Source organism: Diabrotica virgifera, chromosome 7 (genome assembly GCF_917563875.1).
Source record: "Diabrotica virgifera virgifera chromosome 7, PGI_DIABVI_V3a".
Lineage (NCBI taxonomy): Eukaryota > Metazoa > Arthropoda > Insecta > Coleoptera > Chrysomelidae > Diabrotica > Diabrotica virgifera.
The window spans coordinates 57,610,562-57,635,228 of record NC_065449.1 but is presented as its reverse complement, the minus strand read 5'-3'; the positions used below and the strand labels follow the sequence as shown (position 1 = coordinate 57,635,228).

Genomic DNA, 24,667 nt, shown 5'->3' with positions numbered 1-24,667 from the left:
CTAAAACATTTCATAAAAATTTAAGATGGTTACGATTAACAGATAAAAGACATTTAGGCTGATTTAGCAGAAAAAATCTTTCACACGCGTGATCTATTATCTAATAACTTGGCAAGCATCATTTTCTTTATTTTGTAAAAATTTTACATGGACCTTTGAGGAATTGAAGAGACACGACATCCATGCATTAGGTACTATAAATTTGTCTCGCCGATATCTGCCTACTTTTAAGAGTGATAATTTAAAAGTATCACCATGTGATACTATTAGGAGTGATAATATCAGTGATGGTAAAATTATCTACTCCAAGCCTTCTCTTTCAGTTAATCTGACTTTCTTCTTAAAGGATAAAAGAAGAATAGGTTGCTAATCGAATAATAAAGCTCTAAATCTTATATTATTTATTAAAAACTTTGGATAAAAGGCAATGAATTTGCATTTCCTTGCACTAGAAAAGCGCCATTTTCACTAATGTTGTGTTAATCCTCTTCTAATGAAATTTTATCCATTACATGTTCATAAAAATGACAATAGTCCATTGATTATTCTATGACGCTATTAGACATTTTCTTTTTGTAATAGGTAATTCATTTAGAGGTAGCATGCATGAATCGTGTCACCTGACGTTGCGTTTTTGTTCAGTATTGTTTGACATTTATATACATACAAAAAATATATAGCCGTGGTAGCAGATAGTAGGTACTTATACGCAAAATAATGAAAAATCGATTCGTAGCCGTTCTTAACAGCTTGGCTTGTCGTACGTAATAACTAAACGTATTTTACGTAAGAATCTTGGTTTAAAAGTACACAAAATTCAATTAATTCAAGAGCTGAAGGCAACCGCCCTACCTAATCCTCGCCGTCTCAGTTGATGGGCTCTTGATAAGTTTGCAGAAGATCCACTGTTTTCGAAAAAAAAAATTGTTTTCTGATACGGCCCATTTTTGTCTTGATGGGTAAGTGACTATGCAAAATGCCCATATTCGGGGTAATGAACAACCCGAAGAGTTCCAAGAGTTGTCATTACATCCAGAAAAAACAACTGTTTGGTGTGTTTCCATGGGCCGGTGGAATCGTCCGTCCATATTTCTTTAAAACAGAAGCCGGCCAGAATATTATTGTGACTGGAGACCCTTATCGCGCCATGATAACGGACTATTTGGTGCCTGAAACTGATGCTCGTAGTCTCGATGACATTTGGTTCCAACAAGATGGCGTCACTTGTCATACCGCCCTCGAAGGCATGGGCTTACTGCGAGAACGATTCGGTGAACAATAATTTATTTCACGCTTCGGCGTCGAACCAGTGAATTAGCAGCCTAGATCCTGTGACATCACACCTCTAGATTTTTTTGGGGCTACTTAAAGTCCAAAGTCTACATGAATAAACCGGCTACGATATCGACATTGTAGGCCAATATTACTCAAGTCACTGGTCAAATACCAATCGAAATGCTCGAACGCCTCATCGTGAATTGGAACTTTAGAATCGACCATCTTAACCACGCAGTAACGGCCAAAATTCAAAAGAAATTCTCTTTAAGAAGTAGTTGTAAAGAATTGTTCTTTTGTATGATTATAAAAAATTTTAAAAGAAATTCTTTTTTTTTTTAAAAATTACCTCCAAATAAATCACGTTACTTACGGACAGAGCATTAATTTTTAACTATACATAAATGTACAATCAAGATGCAGTAGAAATAAACAAACCAAGACACGTTAAATGCTACTAGGAGCACTCCCGAATCGTAATTTACAATGTATAAACTTTGGAAATCATGATTTGAGATTTACAATGTAAGTATATACATTGTAAATTATGATTCCGGAGTGTTCCTAGTAGCATTTAACGTGTCTTGGTTTGTTTATTTCTACTGCATCTTGATTGTAAATTTAGTATAAGTACCAAAATCCTATTTATTACCTCTCTATTCCTCAAGTATAAAGGATTATAAACTCATTTTCCTTTATTCTCTTTCTTGTTATCCCTATGAGTCCCTGTTATTTTATTTCTTTATTTGTTACCACTATGAATACACTTAACTACAATAATCAATACTTGTATTATAATTTAATTATTTAAGAGCTACAATACTGCGCCTATGTGTTAAAAGCAGCGTATATTTGAGTGCATTTGTGTGCAAAATGTGTGCAGCGTATATTTGAGTGCAAAAAAAGCATTTGAGTGCGTATATCATGAAAATAACAATCATGTAAACTGTTTAATGTAGGGTTCCTGAATAACGAATGAATCGTACAAATACATTCAGCCAGAATATTAAATTGTTATTCACGTCGCTGGTCGCTGACTACCCCTTTTGATGATCATGACGTGCAACGCGTCAGATTTGGAGTGTGTCATGTAAATTTAAGGATCTATTTAGAATCGATAAGCAACATTTGCGACTGTTTATATATTTAGCGTAGATATTATTTTATGATTAATTAGTTATAGGCTATTGATTACGTACTATAGAAAGGAACTACAACGTTAACGGAGTTTTATTATTTCATATGGTCAATGAATCTCTATATATGAAAAAACCGTGGAGTGCTACCATTTAAAGGGGTGCGTTTTTGAGAAATGGGTGAATTAGTCCTTGGGCACAGGTTACATTTGGGTGAGTTCTATGCACTTTTGGTACAAACACGTCTACATAAAAATTGTTTCTGGTTAAATTTCCTATCTAAATATAACTTTTTAAAGTCAAAGATACTTTTTTTTACAAAAATATATTCAAAAGAAAAAGCACAAAGAAACCCAAAAGAAAGAAATTTTGTTTTTTGTCCCATAACTTTTGTCCACGGGGATATAGGTATAGACATTGCTTCACAGAAAAAAAACTTACATATTTTTTCTTTAAAATGATGTTTGGTAGAGGTCATTAGGATTTACAGTTTTCGAAATATGATTTTTGAAAGTTCGCCACTCACTGCAATTTTGGGCAATTTTCCTTGTTATTTCGCAAATATTGTTCTGTAACTTTTTTCTACGTAACTTTAGGCTTATGTAATGGTACATGTAAGAGGAATAGAAATCAATTACCTTTAAAATGTTCTACTGTATAATGTTGTACGACTTCTTTTAAAGAGGTTATCTTTTTCAAGACTTTATACTTTTAACGAGTTTTTATATGTTTTACGATTATTTTTTAAATTTCACAGAGCGTCAATAAGTTATATTTCATGAATGAAATACCATGACGTCACTTTTACTTTTCCTCCCTAGGGAGGAAAATATTTTTCCTCCCTAGGGAGGAAAGTAAAAGTGACGTCATGGTATTTCATTCATGAAATGTAACTTATTGACGCCCTGTACAATATCTATTTTCTATTACGTAAATTTCTATACATTTTAACGTTTATTTATAAAACACTTTGTATTTTGCAGAATGGTAAAAAACAGTAAATTGTTATTTTGATTTAACAATGTTTACATTATTAATTTGACTTATATTTGACAGTTGACAGTTATATTGTACGTACTTGTTAGTTTTAGTTCTAATAAATTTTGTTGGTTAGTTACATAAATAAATTAAGTAAAAATGAAAAAATGACTTGTTATTTGAGGAAGGTGGAAAAACCATATGTATAATATGGGAGTAAAGTGCCTTTTCCTCCCTTGAATGATTACTGCCCTCCGCTACGCGTCGGGCAGTAAACTTCATTCTCGGGAGGAAAAGTAGCACTTTCCTCCCTTGTTATACAAATAGCTATTAAAGCACTAGTGCCTTAAAGTAGCATTTTTAACGCTCGTATGGAGTGCTAAAAATTGCATTTTTAACACGGTTGTAAAAAAATTAGTTTAATCACTGAATACATAGTTAGTGAAAAAAATATCATATTAATTAAATGAATTATAGTCTGGGCAGGTTCTCGGAGAATAGGCCATTTTTGGAAAAAGTTATTTACCAGCAATTTTATTGTTGGAATCGAATCTTATGATTGTATATATTAATAATATAGGTATACAAAGTCCGCAGATAGTGTGCTACTTTTTTATAAACAAAATGGCACTCGAAAATCGTGTTTTTTCAATTTTTGCTTTATAACTCCAAAGATTTTAACTTTCAACCAAAAACACCCAATTAAAAATTCACCGCAATTAAATTCTGCATAGAGACGTGTTTTTCCCGATTTACTTCGAACTTGGTAGCATAAAAGCTCTTTTCGTATAGATTATAATTCCAGAAACCGATGGAAATTGAATGAACAGTTTAGCAATAATTGAAAAAATTTACGGTCACTATAATAACCACAATAATTACGATACATAAGAATAACTATGATTTTTGTATAAAAAGACACTGTACCTATCTAATCTACTTTACAGAATTGAAATTGGACTATTTAAGCGGCCTCAGGAATATTTTAAAATTATAAACAATTTTTTTGGCTTATAAACAAATAGAATATCTCGAAAAATATTAAATTAAATTAAATCATGAAAACGGTATTGTAAAAAAGCGGCAGGACGCTTCTTTTAAAAGAAAAAACATTTAATTCTGATAAGTGGTTCCTGAGATACAATCGGTCAAAGTTGACCGGCATTTACGGCAAAGGTATAAAGAGTAAGATCATAGTTTTCAAACCATCATCTATTTATTTTTATCCTCTTTCTCCACACCAATTTTCATATCTTTAAAAGAATCATAACATATAGTACTATAATAAAAACTATCGATATTACGAGTGAAAATTGCCAAAAATAGCAAAATTCCAATCAAAAATTAGGTTGGAGAAAATGTAATCTCAAAGTTCAAAATCGGTATACGTTAAAAATAGTATATTGTGCAACAAGTGCAGAAAGATACTAATTTCTCACGAGTTTGAAAAGTTGCGGTACGAGCGCAAGCGAGTGCCGCAATTCAAACGAGTGAGAAATTATCTTTCTGCACGTGTTTCACACTATACTTTTTCTACAAGCACAGTTTTTCCTAAAAATAAAAATCACAATTTCCAAACGACGATTAATTATAATAGGTACCTATGTGATAAATTTTAAACTGTATTTAATTAATACCTACTCATCAATTTAAATTCCTTATACCTAAATAAATTGCACAGAAATCAGTTAAAAAATTAATGCACTGCCTTAGTTTGTTTAAATTTAAACAATTATTACACATTATTGACATTATATTTATGCAGTCACGGATTTACACAAAACCTACTTCATTCAACGTCTCTTGCACAGGTTGCTAAATCCTTATTGGTTATTTGATAATTATAAAATATTTAATAAGAATAAAATTGTAAAATAAAACAGTTGTAACATCCATAATTTAGTTTCTATGCTATAGTTAAATATAATAATTGTCTTATAGGTTATATATTTGTCTAAAGTTTAACCACGGATGTAAACAGAATATAACGTTACACAGAATGCGCTAGTCCACGGATGTAAACAGAATATAACGTTACTCAGAATGAGGTAGTCAACTGTGCAGAAAAGAACTTTGCGGCACAGAAACGTCACTTTACGGCACAGAAACGTCACTTTTCTGCACACTAATGTCAAATATCTTATACTGTGAGAAAATATCAAGTTTGCTAACATAAAACCGTGCAGAAAAGTGCACTTTGAATAGTGGTTGTAGAAAAAATGCATTTTCCACCTACCTCTACCGAAAGTATACTTTTCCGGAGATGATTGTAGGGAGCAAAGTTAAAAGTGACGTCATGGTATTTCATTCATGACATATAACTTATTTGTACAATATCTATTTTCTATTACGTAAGTATCTATACATTTTAACGTTTATTTATAAAACACCCTGTACTTTGCAGAATGATAAAAAACAATAAATTGTTATTTTGTTTTAACAATGTTTACATAAATAATTTGACTTATATTTGACAGTTGACAGTTATATTGTACCTACTTGTTAGTTTTAGTTCTAATAAATTTTGTTGGTTAGTTACATAAATAAATTAAGTAAAAATGAAAAAATTACTTGTTATTTGAGGAAGGTGGAAAAGCCATATGTATAACAAGGGAGTAAAGTGCCTTTTCCTCCCTTGAATGATTACTGTAAACTTCATTCTCGGGAGGAAAAGTAGCACTTTCCTCCCTTGTTATACAAATAGCTATTTCTCGGCTTCTCAAGGAGCAATTTTCTTCATTCTTTTTTTGTCCCCAAGTAACTCGAGTAGAGCCATCTAACTAACGTATTATTAAATGTCAAAGTTGCTTTTGTTTTGTTATAATAAATGAATTTATTTATTATAACAAAGTTTTTTAATTTGTTTAAATAAAGATTGTTTAAATAATTATACAGCTTTCAAATGAGAATATTTGTGTTTTTAACGTTAAAAGATACACTTTTAGTAAGTTTATCTAAAAAAAGTCTACAACTGGAAAAAATGTGTAGTTTTCTTTTCTTATAAATAAATTAATCTATTATATCACAACAAGAGCAAGTTTGACATTTAATAACGTGTTAGTTAGATGGCTCTACCCGAGTTACTTGGGAACAAAAGAATAATGAAGAAAATTGCTCCATGGGAAGCCGAGAAAATGCATTTATTTAACGTATACCGATATTGAACTTTGAGATTACATTTTCTCCAACCTAATTTTTGATTGGAATTTTGCTATTTTTGGCAATTTTCACTTGTAATATCGATAGTTTTTATTATAATAATATATGTTATCATTGTTTTAAAAATACAAAAATTGGTGTAAAGAAAGAGGATAAAAATAAAAAGGTGATGGTTTGATAATTATGATCCTATTGTTTATATCTTTGCTGTAAATGCCGATCAACTTTGACCGGTTATGCCTCAGGAACCACTCATCACAATTAAAGGTTTTTCTTTTAAAAGAAACCTCCTGACGCTTTTTTTTCCAATACCATTTTTATGATTTAATTTAATTTAATATTTCACGATATATTCTATTTGTTTATAAGCCAAAAAATTGTTTATAATTTTAAAATATTCCTGAGGCCGCTTAAATAGTCCAATTTCAATTCTGTAAAGTACATTAGATAGGTACAATATCTTGTTATACAAAAATTATAGTTATTCTTATGTATCATAATTATTGTGGTTATTATAGCGACGGTAAATTTTTATTAACAATTCAATTGTTGCTAAACTGTTCATTTAATTTCCATCGGCTTCTGGAATTATAATCTATATGAAAAGAGCTGTCATGCTACCAAGTTATTTAATTATTAATAAACAATTACTTATCTAAAATTTTAGTTGAAAATTAAAGATTTTGTTGGAAAACCCCGCATTTTCCGGGGAAAATTTTCGTCGAAGTAAATTGAGGAAAACACGTCTCTATGCAGTATTTAATTACGGTGAATTTTTATTTGGGTGTTTTTGGTGGAAAGTTAAAATCTTTCTGCGGACTTTGCATACCTATATTATTAATATATACAATCATAAGATTCGAGTCCAGCAATAAAATTGCTGGTAAATAACTTTTCCTAGTATCTTGCTAATTAGCCCAGAGTATTAATAATTTATGCAATTATACCAGTAACGGTTATCCAAGAACATTCAAAAGTCATCTCGAAGTTAATGGTAACAATGCCACTGTCAATTATCTTTATGTACATATCCATACCAGTGAAAATTTTACTATACGTAATTTGCCGTGTAAAGGAAGAAAAAGTAGGGATAGCCGTAAAATATTTGCGCCTGTGCTCTTAATAAAGTTACTTTTTAGTAAAAAATACTTTTCGATTTATTTGCTAGTGAATATGCTCATTTTTCAAAACACATTTTTAGACAATTTTTCCCAAATAACTCAAAAAGTAATCATTTTATCGAAAAAAAATTCTAAGTAAAAATATAGCTTACAAAAAAGTGAAAAAAAATGGTGTATGTAAAAAAATGGTGAAGTCTGCAGACCCAGTAGAAACCAAGTTGTAGCCAGGGCCGTAACTACCATTGGGGCAACCGGGGCATTGCCCCGGGGCCCCCAGGCAAGAGGGGCCCCGCAGGGGCCGCTTTTTCTTTGGGTGTGCATAAATTTTAACGAGGAATATAAAAATATGTGCTTTAAAAGCCGATCCCAACTAAATATTTTCAACTGACACAATTTTAAAAAGATCTTACAGGGGCACCCTAGACCTCAACATAAAGTTTTAATTTTTCGCTGGGAAAATTTGTATTTTTGACTAAAATGCAATTCGAATAGAACAGAAGCCCCTGAGGCCTGGGCGAAGCTGGGGCCCTGAGACCTTAACATAAAAATTTAAATTATTACTTAGGAAATTAGTTATTTCCGCGTAATAAAACCTAAAATGCCATTGGAAGAGCGGGTCCGGGCTAAGCTACAAGTGTAGGAAGGGATGCCTCAGGAGAGTAAATTTAATCGCCCATATCATATAACATTTTTGTTTCAGATTTGCCAACAGATGTAAGAACATTGTAGCCGAACAATGTAATTAACATTATAGTATCTTTTTTATGAAAACAGAAAAGATGTTATATTGATGGTACTTGCAAAATTATTTAGCTTAAAATAAGGTGATTTCAAAATTTTTTGTGTTGGTCTAAAATAGCAATATGAAGGTACAAAAAATTTCAGTCATGGAATGCATTAAAATGCGTTTTCAAGGGGTTAAATGTCAAACATTTTTCCGGAATCCCCCCTTCCGCTGGGGGTAAACCCCCAGACCCCCCGGTAAAGGTCCCCCAGATGACGTTTGCCCCGGGGCCCCCAACATAGTAGTTACGGCCCTGGTTGTAGCTAATGAAAAGTAAGTTCTTGTTCATCAAATTCCGAATATTTCAACGTGAAATAACCAAAAAATTGAGAACTTTTGAGGAAAACACATCACAACTTTTTTAAAGTGTTTTAAAAAACTTTATTTTTGTTTTTAAAAAACTCCAATAGTAAGCAAGTTACGATCATAATAAAGTAAGTCCCTTTTTTTTTTGGAAAAAAAAAATCGTGAAAATCACCCTCTAATTAGCATCCCAAATGAAATTAATTGTTACCGCTTTACCGGTTACTTTTTATGTATTGCTTATATCACCTGTAAGTTTCATCGGTTCAAAGAGCTTATTTTTGAAAGGCCTCTAGTTGAAAGGGTTTGAACGAGTAACTAATCACAGTATACAAAGTGTATGCAAATTTTGAACAGATATATCTTTTTGTTTTACAGATAAACAAAAAATCCAAAATATTCAGAAAAGTAAAACCTATATTTTTTTACTCTTTGAGATTTTTGGTATCACTAGACAATAATTTTTAAGTTATTTTGAAAAAAATCAAATTTTTTCCAAATTAAAAAAAAATCATACGTATGTATACTGTATACCAGTTTTTCACTTTTTTATACCTATCCTATATTTTTGCTAAGAATATTTTTTTCGATAAAATACTTGCTTTTTGCGTTATTTGCGAAAAATCGTCTCTAAAACGTGTTTCTTTTTTGTTGAAAAATATTCGGCCCTACCATTTCCAACTATCGAATGACGTCGAATGTGAAACATAACATCGGGCATCGGGTTTTTCATATTCGATACATTGTCCTCGCATTGTACGTGATACATCTTGTGGCAAATTCTCGTTATTGTAGCTTGATTAGGAGCGCGGGAAATATGCTGTTTAAACTATGGAATATGAACATTTTTCCATTTGGTTGACTGCAAACTGACGAAAATGGTATATTCGATACTTTTGTTTTGTATAAATAATATAACTAAAGGTATATTTGTACAACGCTAAATTTCGAATGTGTCACATTCGTTTGTGTTTGTGTTGTAATTTATAACAGTTATTCAAAATTATAATCTGTAAACCGTCGAAAATGCTAAACTACTGAGGAGAACAAAATGCACGTGTTTACAATTTGTACAAATTTTTTTTCAGTATCGCTTCCAAGAAATTCTTCTGAGGCAGTTTATGATTTCATTTTAACGGATTTTCATTATATGATTATACAGTTATTCACTATTATACATTCGCTACTTTGAAACATCGGACCGAAACAAATATTTGATTTATACAAAAAGCAAAGTAACGAATGTGATTTTTTGGAAACAAAAATGATAAGCAGTTCAAATTTGTTATCAGTCTAACAAGGATTAAACATTACATACAAAAAATATAAAAATTTTTCCAATTGTCAATGCGCTGACTTAGGAGTCTCTAAAAAAGAGTTATTTTGCTTTCTTGAAATGTACCACTTTTCACATTCGATAGTTGGAAATGGCAGGGACGATATTCACTCGCAAATAACTCGAAAAGTATTGATTTAATGAAAAAACTACTCAAAAACTATAAAGCAAAAGTGGTTGCCGTTGGCCGTTTATCCACTTCCGGACTTATTTTGAACATATTTATGTTTTTCACCCCCGAGAAGAGATGGTACTCACCCCCAGGACAAAAGCACACATCGGTACAATATCACTTTTTTTCTTTGACATGTTAGTCATGTGTATGCCAAATTTTATGTTAATCCAAGCAGTTAAAATCCCGAGCAAAAACCGTGAGTAAATATACAGGGTGACCCAAAAGTAGTGGAACGGTCGAATATTTCGCGAACTAAACATCGGATCGAAAAACTGAAAAATACGTGTTCAATCATTTTCAAAAATTTATCCAATGACACCAAACACCAACCGCCAAAACTGCCAAAACCCCCACAGCTCGACCTTCGGACGCATGAACTGATAGTAGGATGCGCAGATCGGTCTACGCAGTCTGCCGACGCAGGTTGTGTCTGGCTTAGGATCAATTTGCACCGGGCCTTTCTATGTCCAAACACGTTTTTAGTGATAGAAGGCAAAAGTTGCTAGTTGAAAATTTTGAAAAATATTTGATTATAAATTCATACTATAATTTAGATTCTTAATTTAATTATCAGTTTTTGTGTGTCATTTCATTTGTTTTTATGTGAAAAATAAATATGTATTAAACATAAATGTAGGTTGAATTTTTTAAACATAAATGTTTATATTTAATATATTGTTTTATTTTTGAGTATTTTTAATATGCATTTGCATATTTAGACTAATTTAGAAAAAATACCTGCATATTTGTAGTAAAAGTAATGCATATATATGCGCATATTTTGGTAACGTTGTGCTGCATATATTCCGCTCTCTAGTTATAACCAATTTTCTATGAAAATCGTAACAAGTTCAACTCCATTTATAATTAAAAGAAGCACAATAAGAATGATCTATTACTGCCATATTTTTTTATTGATTCCAAAAATGTATTTTTTGACAATTTTGAAATTCATTTATTTTATTGATTGTCATAGTTTAATATTTATTTAATATTTCCTATGTTTAAATTTATTAGTTTTTGAGATATTTTCATTTTTTAAAGTACAATGTAAATTATTAATTAGGAGCCTAAATTTTTACACATTTTAAGTAAGCTATGATTGAATTGTCTAAAACTGACAGTTCACCACAATTTTTTGTGTATAAACTTACTAAAGAGTTAAGATGAATTTAAATATTGATAAAATGGTAGGTATGATCTGGATATTGGGGGAATGCAATAAAACTGCGTTACTATCAGAAAGAACTTATCATGAACGGTTTCCTGAGAGGCGACAACCTACAACAGCAAGCTTTGAAATATTGAAGGATCAGTTTAACCGTACTGGTTCAGTTATGTATTAAAAACACGAATGAACAAAAAGTAGGTACTGAGACAGAGGAAAACGAAACCAATATGTTACAGGCAGTTACTGAAAAGCCACATACGAGTATACGAAGTGTTACCAAAGAAAAATAACTAACTTACTACTATGTGCAAAGAATTTTCACAAAAACAGAATGCGCCCTTACCATATTCAATTACACCAAGAATTAATTCAGGAAGATTTTGAAAAGAGAATAGTATTTTGTTTAGACAAAATCAATCAATAGAGAGATTTCTTCGACAATGTACTATTTGAAGATGAAGCTTTAAATATGCTAAATTTGCAGTTAGTCGACCTTTATGGGAACCTATTGGGTTGTGAAGATTAGGTCCTAAAGCCAAAATAAGTTAAGTTTTCCATTTTAGTGGGGACTTTCCATTTTTGAATTTAATTTTCCATTTACAACAATTGTTTTTTCCGATTGTAGCGCCATCTATCCATAATTCGAAAAAAATGTCTCGAATAAAAGTTACTTATTTTTACGTAAGGAATCCTAATCTGCAATAAAAAATGGGTGCTACTATTTGAGATTTTAAAGTAACTCCCTACCCCATCTCCGTGGGGGGGGGGTCGTGTTTGGTGTCATTCGATAGATTTTTGAAAAATATTGAACACGTATTTTTTAGTTTTTCGATCTAACGTTCATTTCGCGAAATATTCGCTTTTTTTTTTGTGAAACTTTGTGACTCACCCATTTTCTTACGCCCCGCTCAAATCGTCAGATTATTTAAATACACACCGTTGTAAATATATGTAAATGTATATATTTCCATTGTTTTTTTATTAAAAACAGAGCAACTATGAATAGATTTACAACTTTGTAATAAATGTTTGTTGTTTAGACAATAATTGTAATAAAGATTTATTTTTATTCAATTTTTCCATTGTAGTAAATACATTTTCGAAAAATTTTAAATGAATAAATAGACATCTTAGTAGGTGGCTAGTTGCAACAGTAATCCGAAGGTAAATTACTAAAAACTGAAAGAAATATACATGTATAATAAGACTATTTTACCATCATCCAACTTTCTTGCAAACTCTTCTACTTCTCCATTGAAAACATCTTCAGACTTCAAACTATCAGTATTTGTATCAGCAGAAGAAACATCACTATCATCACTAAGTTGTGTTTGCACAACTTTAATCTTTCTCAATTTGTTGCTCCTTTTATTGTGAGCTAGGAAATTTAAATTACCTAAAAAATTATAACAAAACCTGTCATAATCAGAAAAAAAGTCATAACAAATGTGAATGTTGAAATGAGGATATGATCTATATTCAAATTTTATTCTTTTTGAGCTAAATGTCTTTGTTAACTAGCATCCTATCTATTGGAGTATGCAGTACATTACAAACAGGTGTCCAGTTTTTTTTTAAATATTCGATTGACTCTTCGGTTGCCATTGCAAAGTCTGTAGTGGCGCCTGTGTATGCTCTGTGTGGGCAGTCCTGTACTATTCGTGATGAAAAACAAAGTATCTGACCTCTGGCGGAATAAATTTAAACTACTATAAGTGGTATAAACAAACCAAAAAATTGTTGATTTGAATGGAATTTGGTCACTATTTAGAAAGTTTTAGTAATTTTCAGCATTCTGACTACATTAAAATATTTTAAATCAAATCGGTATTGTTGTATTCCTCAATTTAATGTTTGTTTATACCATTTATATCGGCCATTTTCCTGCATTCGACCTGCCCTCTACATTCCGTTTCAATCGCGAATATGCCTGTTGGTCTGTCTTGCAGCAACTGCAATCACAAAAAGGCGAGGGAAGTTTACCCCCTCTGTAGAGAGAGTTGGCGCATCTTCCAAAGTTTGTTCTGATTCAATTAAGGGCTGCCCAAATCTTTCACGGAGACGTTGTCCAGTAGACTATGGTAATGCGGATCTGTTTTACATTCTCATTCTTCTCTCCATCGGGCACTTAACTCAAAATTAGATTGCTGCAGCGCTTGAGCGGATTTCAGGGGAGGTAACCGGGATCTGGGATGGTTTCCAAGAATATTGGGAATATCGTTATGAACTAGAAGTTGACGACTATCCATGATTTTGTTGTATTCTTTATCCAATGCATGTTCGCAGCATAGGTTGGGTGGCGCTATGTTACTAATGGTTAGTGTGACCAACTAGTCCTAAAAATTCGGGGCATTGCCCGAATTACGAAATTGTGTCCCGGCGCCCCGGACAAGGCTTCCGGGCCATCCGGATTTTCAACGTTTTGGTCAATTCTATTCTAAAAATTCACAACAAATTGAATTGTTAGAACGGAATTGAATTGTATTTTTGATGGGATTAAGCCACAATAATGATAATGATATTTTTATATTAACCTAAGGCTGCATGGAAATCCAACATCAGTTGATTGTCTAATTTTTTTCCTGTTTTGAGAACGATTTCCGGATTGGGAGTCGAAATGTCAAAAACTAACAAAGATATAATTATCGTTACAACCAATTGTGGCTTAATCCCATTAAAAATATCATTGTCAACGTAAAAATATTAAATACTTAATCAATAAAATAATAATATTAAAGTTCTATATTTAAAAAAATGGCCCGATTTTCATTGAAGAGTCCCGGATTTCAGTTATTTTTTTCAGCCTTGTCCCGAATTCGACTGAATTGCAGTTGGTCACACTACTAATGGTGGGTAGTAGCCACATTGTGGAGATGGGCATAATTATTGTGCCTTTTATCATACGCATAGCACAGTTTAGTTAGGTGTCAACCAGGTGGGTGTGCCTGTTATTCAACCACACCAGTGCACAGTATTCGTCCTCCGGATATATCAGGCCAAGAGCAGACGATTTTCAGGTTGATGCTGTGGACAATCATGTAGTACCGCAGAGTTTCTTTATTATATTGTTTTTATGTTTTTAGTTTTGCTGATGTTTTCGCCAGGTGCTCTCTGAATGTGAACGTTCTGTCTAGAGTAACTCCAAGGTATTTCGGGTATTTATTCTGTTTAACAGTTTGATATTGAAATACACTTGTAATTCTCTGTTTGTCAGCCTGCTGTTGAGATGAAAAGTTGATACTTCAGTTTTTGTCATACTTGGTAGTCATGTCCATTTCTTAAAGTATTCACTGAGGATGGATAGGTCATTCGTGAGAGTGATTTCTGTAGTTTGTAAAGATTGGTGACTTGTTGCCAGTCGTCAGCATATCCAAACTTTCGAGATTCGGTTGCAGGCATGTCCGCAATATAGAGGCTGAAAAGTAAAGGGACAAGAACGGAAACCTATGGAAGGCCATTATTATATATCCTGTCTATATGTATGCTTTATTGAATTCTTCGAATATATCTAATAGCTGATTTCTTCTGAGTCGTCCATGATACAGTAGATGTAGCTGTATCCACAGTGATAAATTATGGTGTATTTTATGGTTTTGTATGGTGTTATGTACTTTGTATGGTGGAGGTTAATTCCATTTAAATACAAAAAAAATTTAAATTACTAGGTTTTTAGATTCCTCAGGTGTCGTAATGAAGTCAACTTCTCGGACAGTCATTATTTTATTATACACCATGATGGCAGTAAGGCTAACATATTATGTATTACTTCATAAGGTTTGTATACAGTAAGCGCCACCTTACTAGATACATAGGAACATTGAGCTATTACAGTCCTGGACCCTTCACTTGTTGCAATGTTTATTTTTATGTTTAGTGACGTTTAGAATGTCAGAAAATGTATAGATAGAAACTGAATATTAACATAGAAAGTTGAAAGCTGTATTAAATACAACTGATCTAATTTTGATGTTCACAGTTGTCATTTTGTTAAAGTTTTAAAGTACTGTAATATTCTTGGTGTTTGAATAAAGTTATTTTAACGCAGAGTAATAATACTATTAATTGATGTATTTTTGTATGGAAAAACAATTATTTTGAATAATTTCTTGACAGTAACATGACAGAGATGAAAGTCACATCTGAGAACGAACCGGATTAGCCCATAAACATAGCAATTAGGTACCTACCCATGTATCTAGTAGGGCGACGCTTACTGTATATTTCCACGTTTATAGTTACGTATTAGTAAATGAGATTATATAATAGTTATCATATACTACTATTACATGTCGGTTTATAACATTTTCCGCTCTTTTCCGACTTTCAGTTGTCTTTACCTCAGCTCTTTGTCTATTCCTTCACTCCAGCTTTTTCTCTGTCATATTTCGTTTTTTCTTTCCTTCTGGTTGCCATTTTAGTTGCCAATTTCCTTTGGTATTCGTTGTTCATTCCTTCTTTGTATATGTACAAACCAGATAAGTTTTTTTGGCGATAAGTAATCCGTGATTGTTCATTTGACTCCCATTATTTCTCTATTGCTAGTGAGTTTGTTGGTAATTCTTTCTCTTCTAGATCTTCCTGCTACTCTTCTCCAAAAATACATTTCCGTTGCTCGCAGCATTGTCAGTGTTCACTCTTTCGGTGGCCATACCTCACAGCTGTATAGAGTGATACTTTTCACAATAGTCTTGTTGTGGAAACAACAGTTAAATTATTTCGCATTTATGTAAATCTCTCTTGTAAGTCTGTTGGGACAATCTGTATTGTGTTTGAATTGAAAGATTTAATTCTCTGAAAACTTGAGTGTTAGTGTTGTGTTAGGGCACAAAAGATAATGGACATTATGGTTGCTGCTTTGGCGTCTTCTGTGGTCGCAAGGGTATAAACATGTGTGGATGCCATGGATACGCTCTTGTTGAGTGACATTCTTACCCTTAACAAAATATTGCAGTTTTAGAATAAAAACTGAGTAGTCTATCGCCAGCCTCTCTAAGGCGAGGTGTTAAGTGTGTGCTCCTCTTTTCTTCGTGAAAATACGTTAAGCTCTCGCAATAATTACCCTTCTCGCTAATTGTCAACACGGAAATTTGTATAATAGACTCTTTATCTCTCTTTCACTACTAACATAATTTATCGTTAAGCCTCTTATTTGTCAAACTCGTTGTTAATAAATGTTTTTGTCGCTTATCACTTTTATTTCTCGTGTGCACAACCCTTCATGTCGTGTTAATTAGTAACTATAAAACCAGACCAAATAAATTCTCAGAACCAGTAGCTTTAAAAGTTCACTAGTTTGTTAATATCGAAGGACTCCCTGCTTTGGGACATATGCGTGTGGTCCTAAAATATTCACCTATGTCCAATTAGGCAAAAGGTAATAATTAAACCCTTTTCGCCACTGTTGGGGTGAGATTCAATAAAAACTCACACCAAGTCTCATATCCTCTTTTTGTTTTCTTTGCTGATGGATTGGTCCATTGCTGATGGATTGGTAAAACGCTGTTTAACATTGTGATGGCTTTTCTACCTGACATATTTCTTTCTCTTATGGCTTATGGCTTTGTCTAATGTTCCATTGCGCGAAATATTGATACATACCAAGATATTTGTAGTTTACTTAGGTAGTACATACCTAGAGATTTTTGAAACAACAGTTATATAATATAAAATTTATTTTAACCGATTTTTATTATATTTAGGCTTACCTTCTTTTTCATTTAATTTAAGAGATACATTTTGCAAATTCGAACTAAGATGAGCTTCATAAACAGATTTATCATTCTCATATTCAGTATCACTGATAACATCATTTGGAGTAATTTCAACAGATACATCACCCAATATGGATTTTCTTAATAATGAAGGACTACTTGGAAATTCTATAAGAGAACAATTTATTTAACTAAATTTTATGGTTAAATATCAAAAAGTCTTGACTTCCCTACACATTTTTATGTATACGTGGGTTCGATCCCCAATGTGAACTTTTTTTTATTTCTTTTTATACATTTTATGATTGTAAGTATATTTATTAAATAATTTTATTTTCAGAAAATACCTATTTAGTTAACATTTTTGCCAATGGTTATTGTTCAGAAATCATTTCTTTGTGGCATTTTTCAATGTGTTTCTGTTTTATTCTTTTATTCAATGTGTTTTATTCTTTTATTTTTTTAATTTTTGGCATTGTTTTAATAAAAATTTTTGGAAAGTAGTAAGTATTAAAATTATTTTAATATTTAAATAAAATATAAATAAAGTCTTTAAAGTATATTAATTTCGTTGAAATCATATAATAGACCTCATATTGCACAAACTGTACCTAACTGAATATTTGCAACAGATAAATATTTGGACTTGGAATTGGCCACCCCATAGTCCAGATCTTAACCCGATCGAACATTTGTGGGACATAATTGGCAGAAGACTACAACAGCGTTTGCTACCTCCTGGAACCTAACAAGACATAGAAACAGCAGCTCTCGAGATTTGGAATCACATTGATCAAGACCAAATACAGTAGGAAAAATGAAAGAATACCCATGAAAGATCACATCAATCACATATTATTCAGATTATTAATAGTCTATCTCTCTCATTTGTCATTTATGGAAACAAAACAGCAAATACAAAATTTGTGATTGATGTGATCGTTCATGGGTATTCTTTCATTTTTCCAACTGTAGCAAACCTCATTTGAAATATAAAAGTACATATCGTCGGTGATGTGACAATACTTCCTATCTGCTTTTTCGTGAGTTTTTAGGAGAGACGAAAAAGTCTTTTTAGGGCCACCTCCTGTTTTTATAAGATATTTTTTGACTTTTTTGTAGTAAATTCTACTAGGTAGTTACTATATAATAAGTCAAAACTTACATATGATAACAGAAGATGACCCTAAAAAAGGTTTTTCGTCACTCCTAAAAAACTCACGAAAAAGCAGATAGGAGGTATTGTCACATCTTCTTCTTCTTTGTCTTCTACGGCACTACAGCCCAAATTGAGCCTTGGCCTCCTTTATTTTTTGCCTCCACCCTTCCTTGTCTGTGGCTGCTCTTCTCCATACACGGACTCCTAAAAGGGCTTGTGCATCGCTGTTTACTGTGTTTTCACCGACATTATTTCTTTTATTATCTAACATAAGCTAATGAATCAAAAAACAAAATGTTCAGAAAGCCCTAACACTACAGTTGAGTATTAATTTCAATATTTTATAATTGCTAGAATATTCCACAGGATGTTCCTAAATTTGAGAAAAAACAGTACGAATGTTAGACCCAGTATACAATGGCATTTACCCATCTAGCAACAACATTATTAGAGCGATATTATTAAAGAATAAGGCTATAAAATATCAGTCAAAATCGTTTACAACGACACCGGCTATAACATACAATCGGATATAACGAACAAAACAGTAGGTCCCATAAAATGACATATAAAAAAAGCATTTATATTGCTTATAACGAACAAATCAGTTAAAGCGAACATATTTCTTGGAACAATAGCAGTTGAAATATTGGTTACAACATACATATCTGTACCTCGGAAAGATACAACATCCATTTTTTTCAATTATTATGACCGTTTTACACACTATACAATAAACAATTAATCAGAGATTTTTTCATTTATTATAAATTAATAAATGAAAATAGTTACTGTCCTTGTGGGATCGGTACTCACCGGAGGGACCGCAGACGTTCGGATACAATTAGCGTCTCTTTGCAAAGACAATGACGTCAACTTTGCAAAGTAACAAGACACTTACTCAACACACACACTACACATTACACCTGAGTTAGTGATAAGTTATACAATTACGTGGCTAAAGGTTCTAGTTCTAAACCAAGGCCAGAATCAGAGGAAAAAAACAATTAATAATATAATAAATAATATACTTAAATAACAAATGCATGATTTAAATGACAATAGATACAATGTTCTAATATAATATTGTTTCCACATCTCAATAAATAGCTGTATGGTTCTTTTCATGAGGATTTTCAGTGCGTCACAAATGATAGAAAAAAAGGTAAGTCCGTGATAATATACATTTATAACATTTATTCTAACAGGACATTTTAGTTAAATCTGACAGTTGTCAAATTTTATTTGCAATTGGGCATAAACACAAATCAATTGCCTTTATTGTATTTATAAAATGGTATTTTTTTTATTTGTATAGTCTTATAAATTGTACAGATTATATTCGTAGATATATTATATAATTAGTAAATAATTTTTTTCTATTATAGCGCCATCTATCGACAACTAGAATAATCACCAAACTAGAATAATTACCAAAGTAATCACCGACGTGCCTTTTTTTTTCTCTCATATACAATTTAATGCGTTAGAAAGAAATCGAAAAACTGTGACGCACTGAAAAATGCTCATGAGAAAAAGCATAGCAATAACACTTTTTGTCGAAAAAAGTTTTGCTTTAAACTTATGAAAATGGGCGCATTGTATTGTTGTATCTCTCCGAGGTACAGATATTGCCAAGAAATGAAAAGAAAGGTTTTCTTAATTTATGATTATGATGGTAATACATCCGGGATGGGTCCAATTAAGTCCGTTAGACACTAATTAGACCTCCTAGGCGGTTCCATGGTATCACAAGACTTTGTTTACATTATTACACCATTTTACACAAGAGGCCAAATGGTGTAATTTACATTTTTTGGTGTTTTTAAAAATAAATAGTGTATGTATGCCTACATTTTATAATACGATTTTGAGAACCCGTTATATTATGAGTATTGTTTATTGACTACCTGTACTCATTCCAATACATATTATTATATGTATGTATGTACATATTTAGATTTACGTAAGTACAATAAACACATATGTTAAATATTATGTGTAATATGTTATAACATATTATAGGTATAGATTAAATTACACATTTTTGCATCAAAAACTTTCGAGCTGACTGTTGCTACCAGTGTAATATCGTTTATAGCAACCTGTTCGTTATAACATATTATATAACCACTTACAGAGAACACTGGCTACAACATACAAAAACCACCAGTCCCCTGAAGTTCGTTATAAACGGTTTTGACTGTATACTAAAAAAATCACTCAAATCAGACATGTTTAGAAAATTCAAGACATTAAAATTGTTCCAATTTTTAGATGGTGTGTTAATTTCTTGGAGAACTGTAGGTTTCAAATGTTCAATCATCTTTTATTAGTTTGACAAATTGATTATATCCTACCTATAATAAACTATTTTACACTATTTTATTTATTATTTACCTGGTAAGTCTGTAGACAAATCTTCATTTTGTCTTTCTCCAGGTTCATACAATTCATTAACAGAACTGTGAGCTTCTGGATGAAAATGCTCCTCATAGATATTAACTTTGGCTTGTTTGGGTATCAAATCTGGAAAGTCTTGTGATATCGGAGACATTAATGGATGAAAATTCGTTGCATTCTTTAAAGTAACGTTTTTATCGACACAATCACTGCCGACATCGTTTATTTCATCGATTAAGACACTACTGGGTACTTGAAAATGGGTTGTTTTTGAGGTATTATTTTGTACATTGTTTCCAAATGATTTTTTGGGAGATTCCATAACGTCCATATTTTTAAGAAAAAGTAGGAATATTAAGTTGATTTGAGTTATATGCAATGAACTGTCAATACAGATGGAATAGGCACGAAGACACGCAATCACAAACCATACATACTCATAGACGTTTCACGTAAATTGTCAAGGTCAAGACAGCAAATTAGTTACCATTCCAATCAATAGATGTCGCTGTCAGTCAATTCTCTTGTCATATTTAACAACTGATAGTTGACAATTAAATTAATTTGGTATTTACTTTTAATTTTACAGTTTGTAGCTTAATTATTTTATTATAGTGGTGTTACGTTTTTAATTATATTTAATAACAATTTTAATCAATAATCAATTGTATTAACCTCCTCTCCGTTTTAATGAGTAGAATTTTTAGTTTACATTGATCATCCCGTGTTGTGTTTCTCCACATTTAAAAAAACAATATAATAGATCCTGAAACAGTTTATTTTAATAGACAAGTGTGTCATCAACATTTCGGGCCTATATATTTTTGGAAGTTTGTAAAAGATAATATTTATTAAGGTAATATTTATCTAAACAATCATCCTACAATATTCTTTCAAAAATTTTCATTCAACTCAATATTACACATCAGTGCTTTCACGTGACACATGGCAGTAGTGTTTAGCATTTTGAAAACAAATTGGAATATTTGAAGTTTTCAGGAAAATATTGAATAAAACATTGAATTGTCTTTCTGTTGTTTTAATTTCCTTCGAAATTTCATCAAAAAACCCCCAAAATTTATAATTTGAAATTCCCACGTAACTAAAATTTGTCAATTTAGTTCCCATTCCAATCAAGAGATGGCGTTAATTCGATCCGAAAGATTAACATGGTCGTGAAACGTCTATGAGTATGTATGGTTTGTGCACGCAATGCAGCCACGATACAAGAGAGAGGTCCTAGAGAGAGATAGACAAGGTGCTGGAAACTTTGACAGGCCGTGTAATTTGAGTTGCCTATATCAACTTAAATCGGGGAAATATAAAAGTAAAATTCTTAAAAGTAATATAAAAACATAATCAAGGACTTCTTCACTTTATATAAAACAGTCACTAATTTAGTATTTAAATAGTTTTAAAATTATTTAACTCCCAAATACTTTAGAAAAGTATGTATTTGTTTTGATAAATACAAATAACAATTCTAAAAAGTATTTAAACTGATTTAAACACCAAGTATGGTACTCTGTACTCTATTTACTCTGTAAATACAAAAAAGTATTTAAATTTTGAAATATGTACTGCCAATCAGCCCTGAAAGTTAAAATATGAAGTCCATTCAACGAACTGTCAATACTGATTCAATCGGGTCCATTAATATAGATAGGCAACTCAAATTACACGGCCTGTCAAATTCTCCAGCACCTTGTCTGTCTCTCTCTAGAACCTCTCTCTTGTATGTTGGTGGCAATCTCGCTTCACTATTTGAATGGGACAGGGCCATTCCATCCGTATTGACAGTTCATTGGTTATATGTAAGATTATCTTTTATTTATAGTGAATGGACATTTCTTATTTAACTTCTTGTAATCGTTTTTGTTATGAATATGAATTCAATAAAATTATTATTATTCTGATTATTGACGTTGACAAAGGTTGACAACTGTTTGATTTCTTCTTCCATTCATTTTATTTGCCTTAGCTGCCAAGACTATTCAATCAGGCGGATCTAGACCTTGGGAGGGGAAATTTGCCTTCCAGGAAGGAGGAACTTCCAATGAAACTCCAACCAAAAGACATAACATTTAAACCCAAACTGTGTCCAAACTACATAAAAGACATAAATAATAACTTATATGCATTAAGTTCCCTTCAGTGGCGGATCTAAGGGGAGGGAAAATGGGGAAATTCCCCCCTAAAAGCTCCAAAATTAACCCAGGAGCGCCCTTGGGGTCTGGGGTCCATATGGGTACGCTATGCCCTATGCTATATTTTCAAGCCTCTCACATCTTATCGTTTTAAATGGAGGGGGTATCAGTGCCTTCACACGTTTGCAGAAAGAGTAAATATGACTGTTAGTTTAGTCAAAGAATACTCCATCCAACAAGAAGCGAAAGCATCTGTCGGCTCCTTTGATATTCAGGGGACAGAAATATCGGTCGGAGAATGGTAGGGGTAATACTTCACACTACACTAAGAAAAGTAATGAGGAATTCGTTCAAAAATGTAGGAAATTTGAGTTACACTTAGAAACATAGTAATAATTAAAACTATATTGTTTTTAAGTTGATCTATTAATATGAATTGTATTTTTTTCTGTAAAATTTAATATAACCCATATATCAATTTTGTACTGATAAGTAAAAAGGTTTTAAGTTAAAAATATCGATATTGATTAAGTTTTGTAAACTTATGTAAACGTGATGGATTTTTGATGCTTAGTTTAATTTAATAGCTAATTTCAAAATAGAGATTAAAATTTCTATCGATTTCTATTACTTTTTTTCGTACTAAAAACTTGAAAAATAGATATTTTTGACCCAAGACCTTTTTACTTAGTACAGAATTATACTTTCAAATTTTCTATTAACTTTGTCTTAGATTGATCATTTTTTTTGTTTCCTTTTGAGAAATTTCTTTGAATGTCTATTGACCTCCAACACCACCATATCCTCGCTGCACGAGGAAACTCTGCGGCGGAGGCTAGAATGACTTTATTCACTTTCGATTTCTTTCTGTACATCTGAGGTTTCTGGAAACTGGTTGTACTGTACCAAATTCAACTCGCCTGGATATATAACAATTATCTCATCACATCTAGCATCTAATACTTGGGAATTAATCTATCAGCTGACAACAATATCGAAGAAGAGGTAAAAGAACAAATAATTAAAGCCAGTAGAACGGCCGATGCCTAAACGGCACAATTTGGAAAAACAAACACGTAAGAGTGCTAACAAAGGCCCAAATATATAAGTCAGTTATTAGGCCAGTTATGACTTATAAGGCCGAAACAAGACCAGATACAAGCAAAACACAAAAACATCTGGAGACAAACCAAATGAAGATCTTAAGAAGGATTGCTGGAAAAGGACTACAGGACAGGGTAAGAAGTGAGGAAATCAGCCGCATATGTGGGGTGGACAATATAAATACCTGGGTAAAGAAGAGTAGATTAAACATATAAGCAGGATGTTTGAATCAAGGATAGTAAGGGACAAGTCACCGTTAGGCAGAAGAAGTATAGAACGCCCAAGGAAAAGCTGTAATGACAATTTAGGGACAAAATGAAATGCACCGTTGAAGAAAAACAGGCAGTACTGCCTATATAAAAGAAAGAAGACATCAGATCTAGCAGCTAGCCACCTTAACCTGTTTCTTATTTTGTTTCCAATAGGATCCACACCCAATTTTTTCGTATATACTGATTCCTACCATTATCTTTTCTAGTTATTCGCTAGTTCTAGTTATTAGTAACTGCGGATTCAATACGGAACTTAACCTAACCCTAATGAAGCTCTGCTTTCACACAAAATTTTCCAGTTTCAGCTGCATTCGCTCTCTCTAATTGTTACCTTCTGATACATCTCTTATACCACTCTCACATATTCAGCCTTCACTCCTTTCCTACTTAGTAGCATTAGGTTTCTGGTAACTTTGCTATATGCCTTCCCAAG

The 24,667-nt window shown here is 32.1% G+C and overlaps 2 protein-coding genes across 5 annotated transcripts in view; both read right to left on the bottom strand.

The window, feature by feature from the left end:
• Window positions 1–21,133, bottom strand: part of LOC126878439 (short stature homeobox protein-like) — a 73,736-nt gene extending 52,603 nt beyond the window's left edge. Inside the window, exons 1-3 of the mRNA XM_050656466.1 lie at window positions 20,709–21,133; window positions 17,144–17,317; window positions 12,655–12,834 (exon numbers count right to left, since the gene is read on the bottom strand). Of these exons, the coding sequence (XP_050512423.1) occupies window positions 12,655–12,834; window positions 17,144–17,317; window positions 20,709–21,042 (688 nt within the window). The 5' untranslated portion in view covers window positions 21,043–21,133. The remainder of the gene's footprint in view (window positions 1–12,654; window positions 12,835–17,143; window positions 17,318–20,708) is intronic.
• LOC114330869 (3-hydroxyisobutyrate dehydrogenase, mitochondrial) overlaps window positions 1–24,667 on the bottom strand; it is a 206,777-nt gene that overhangs the window by 121,629 nt on the left and 60,481 nt on the right. The gene's annotated exons all lie outside the window — the stretch shown is intronic.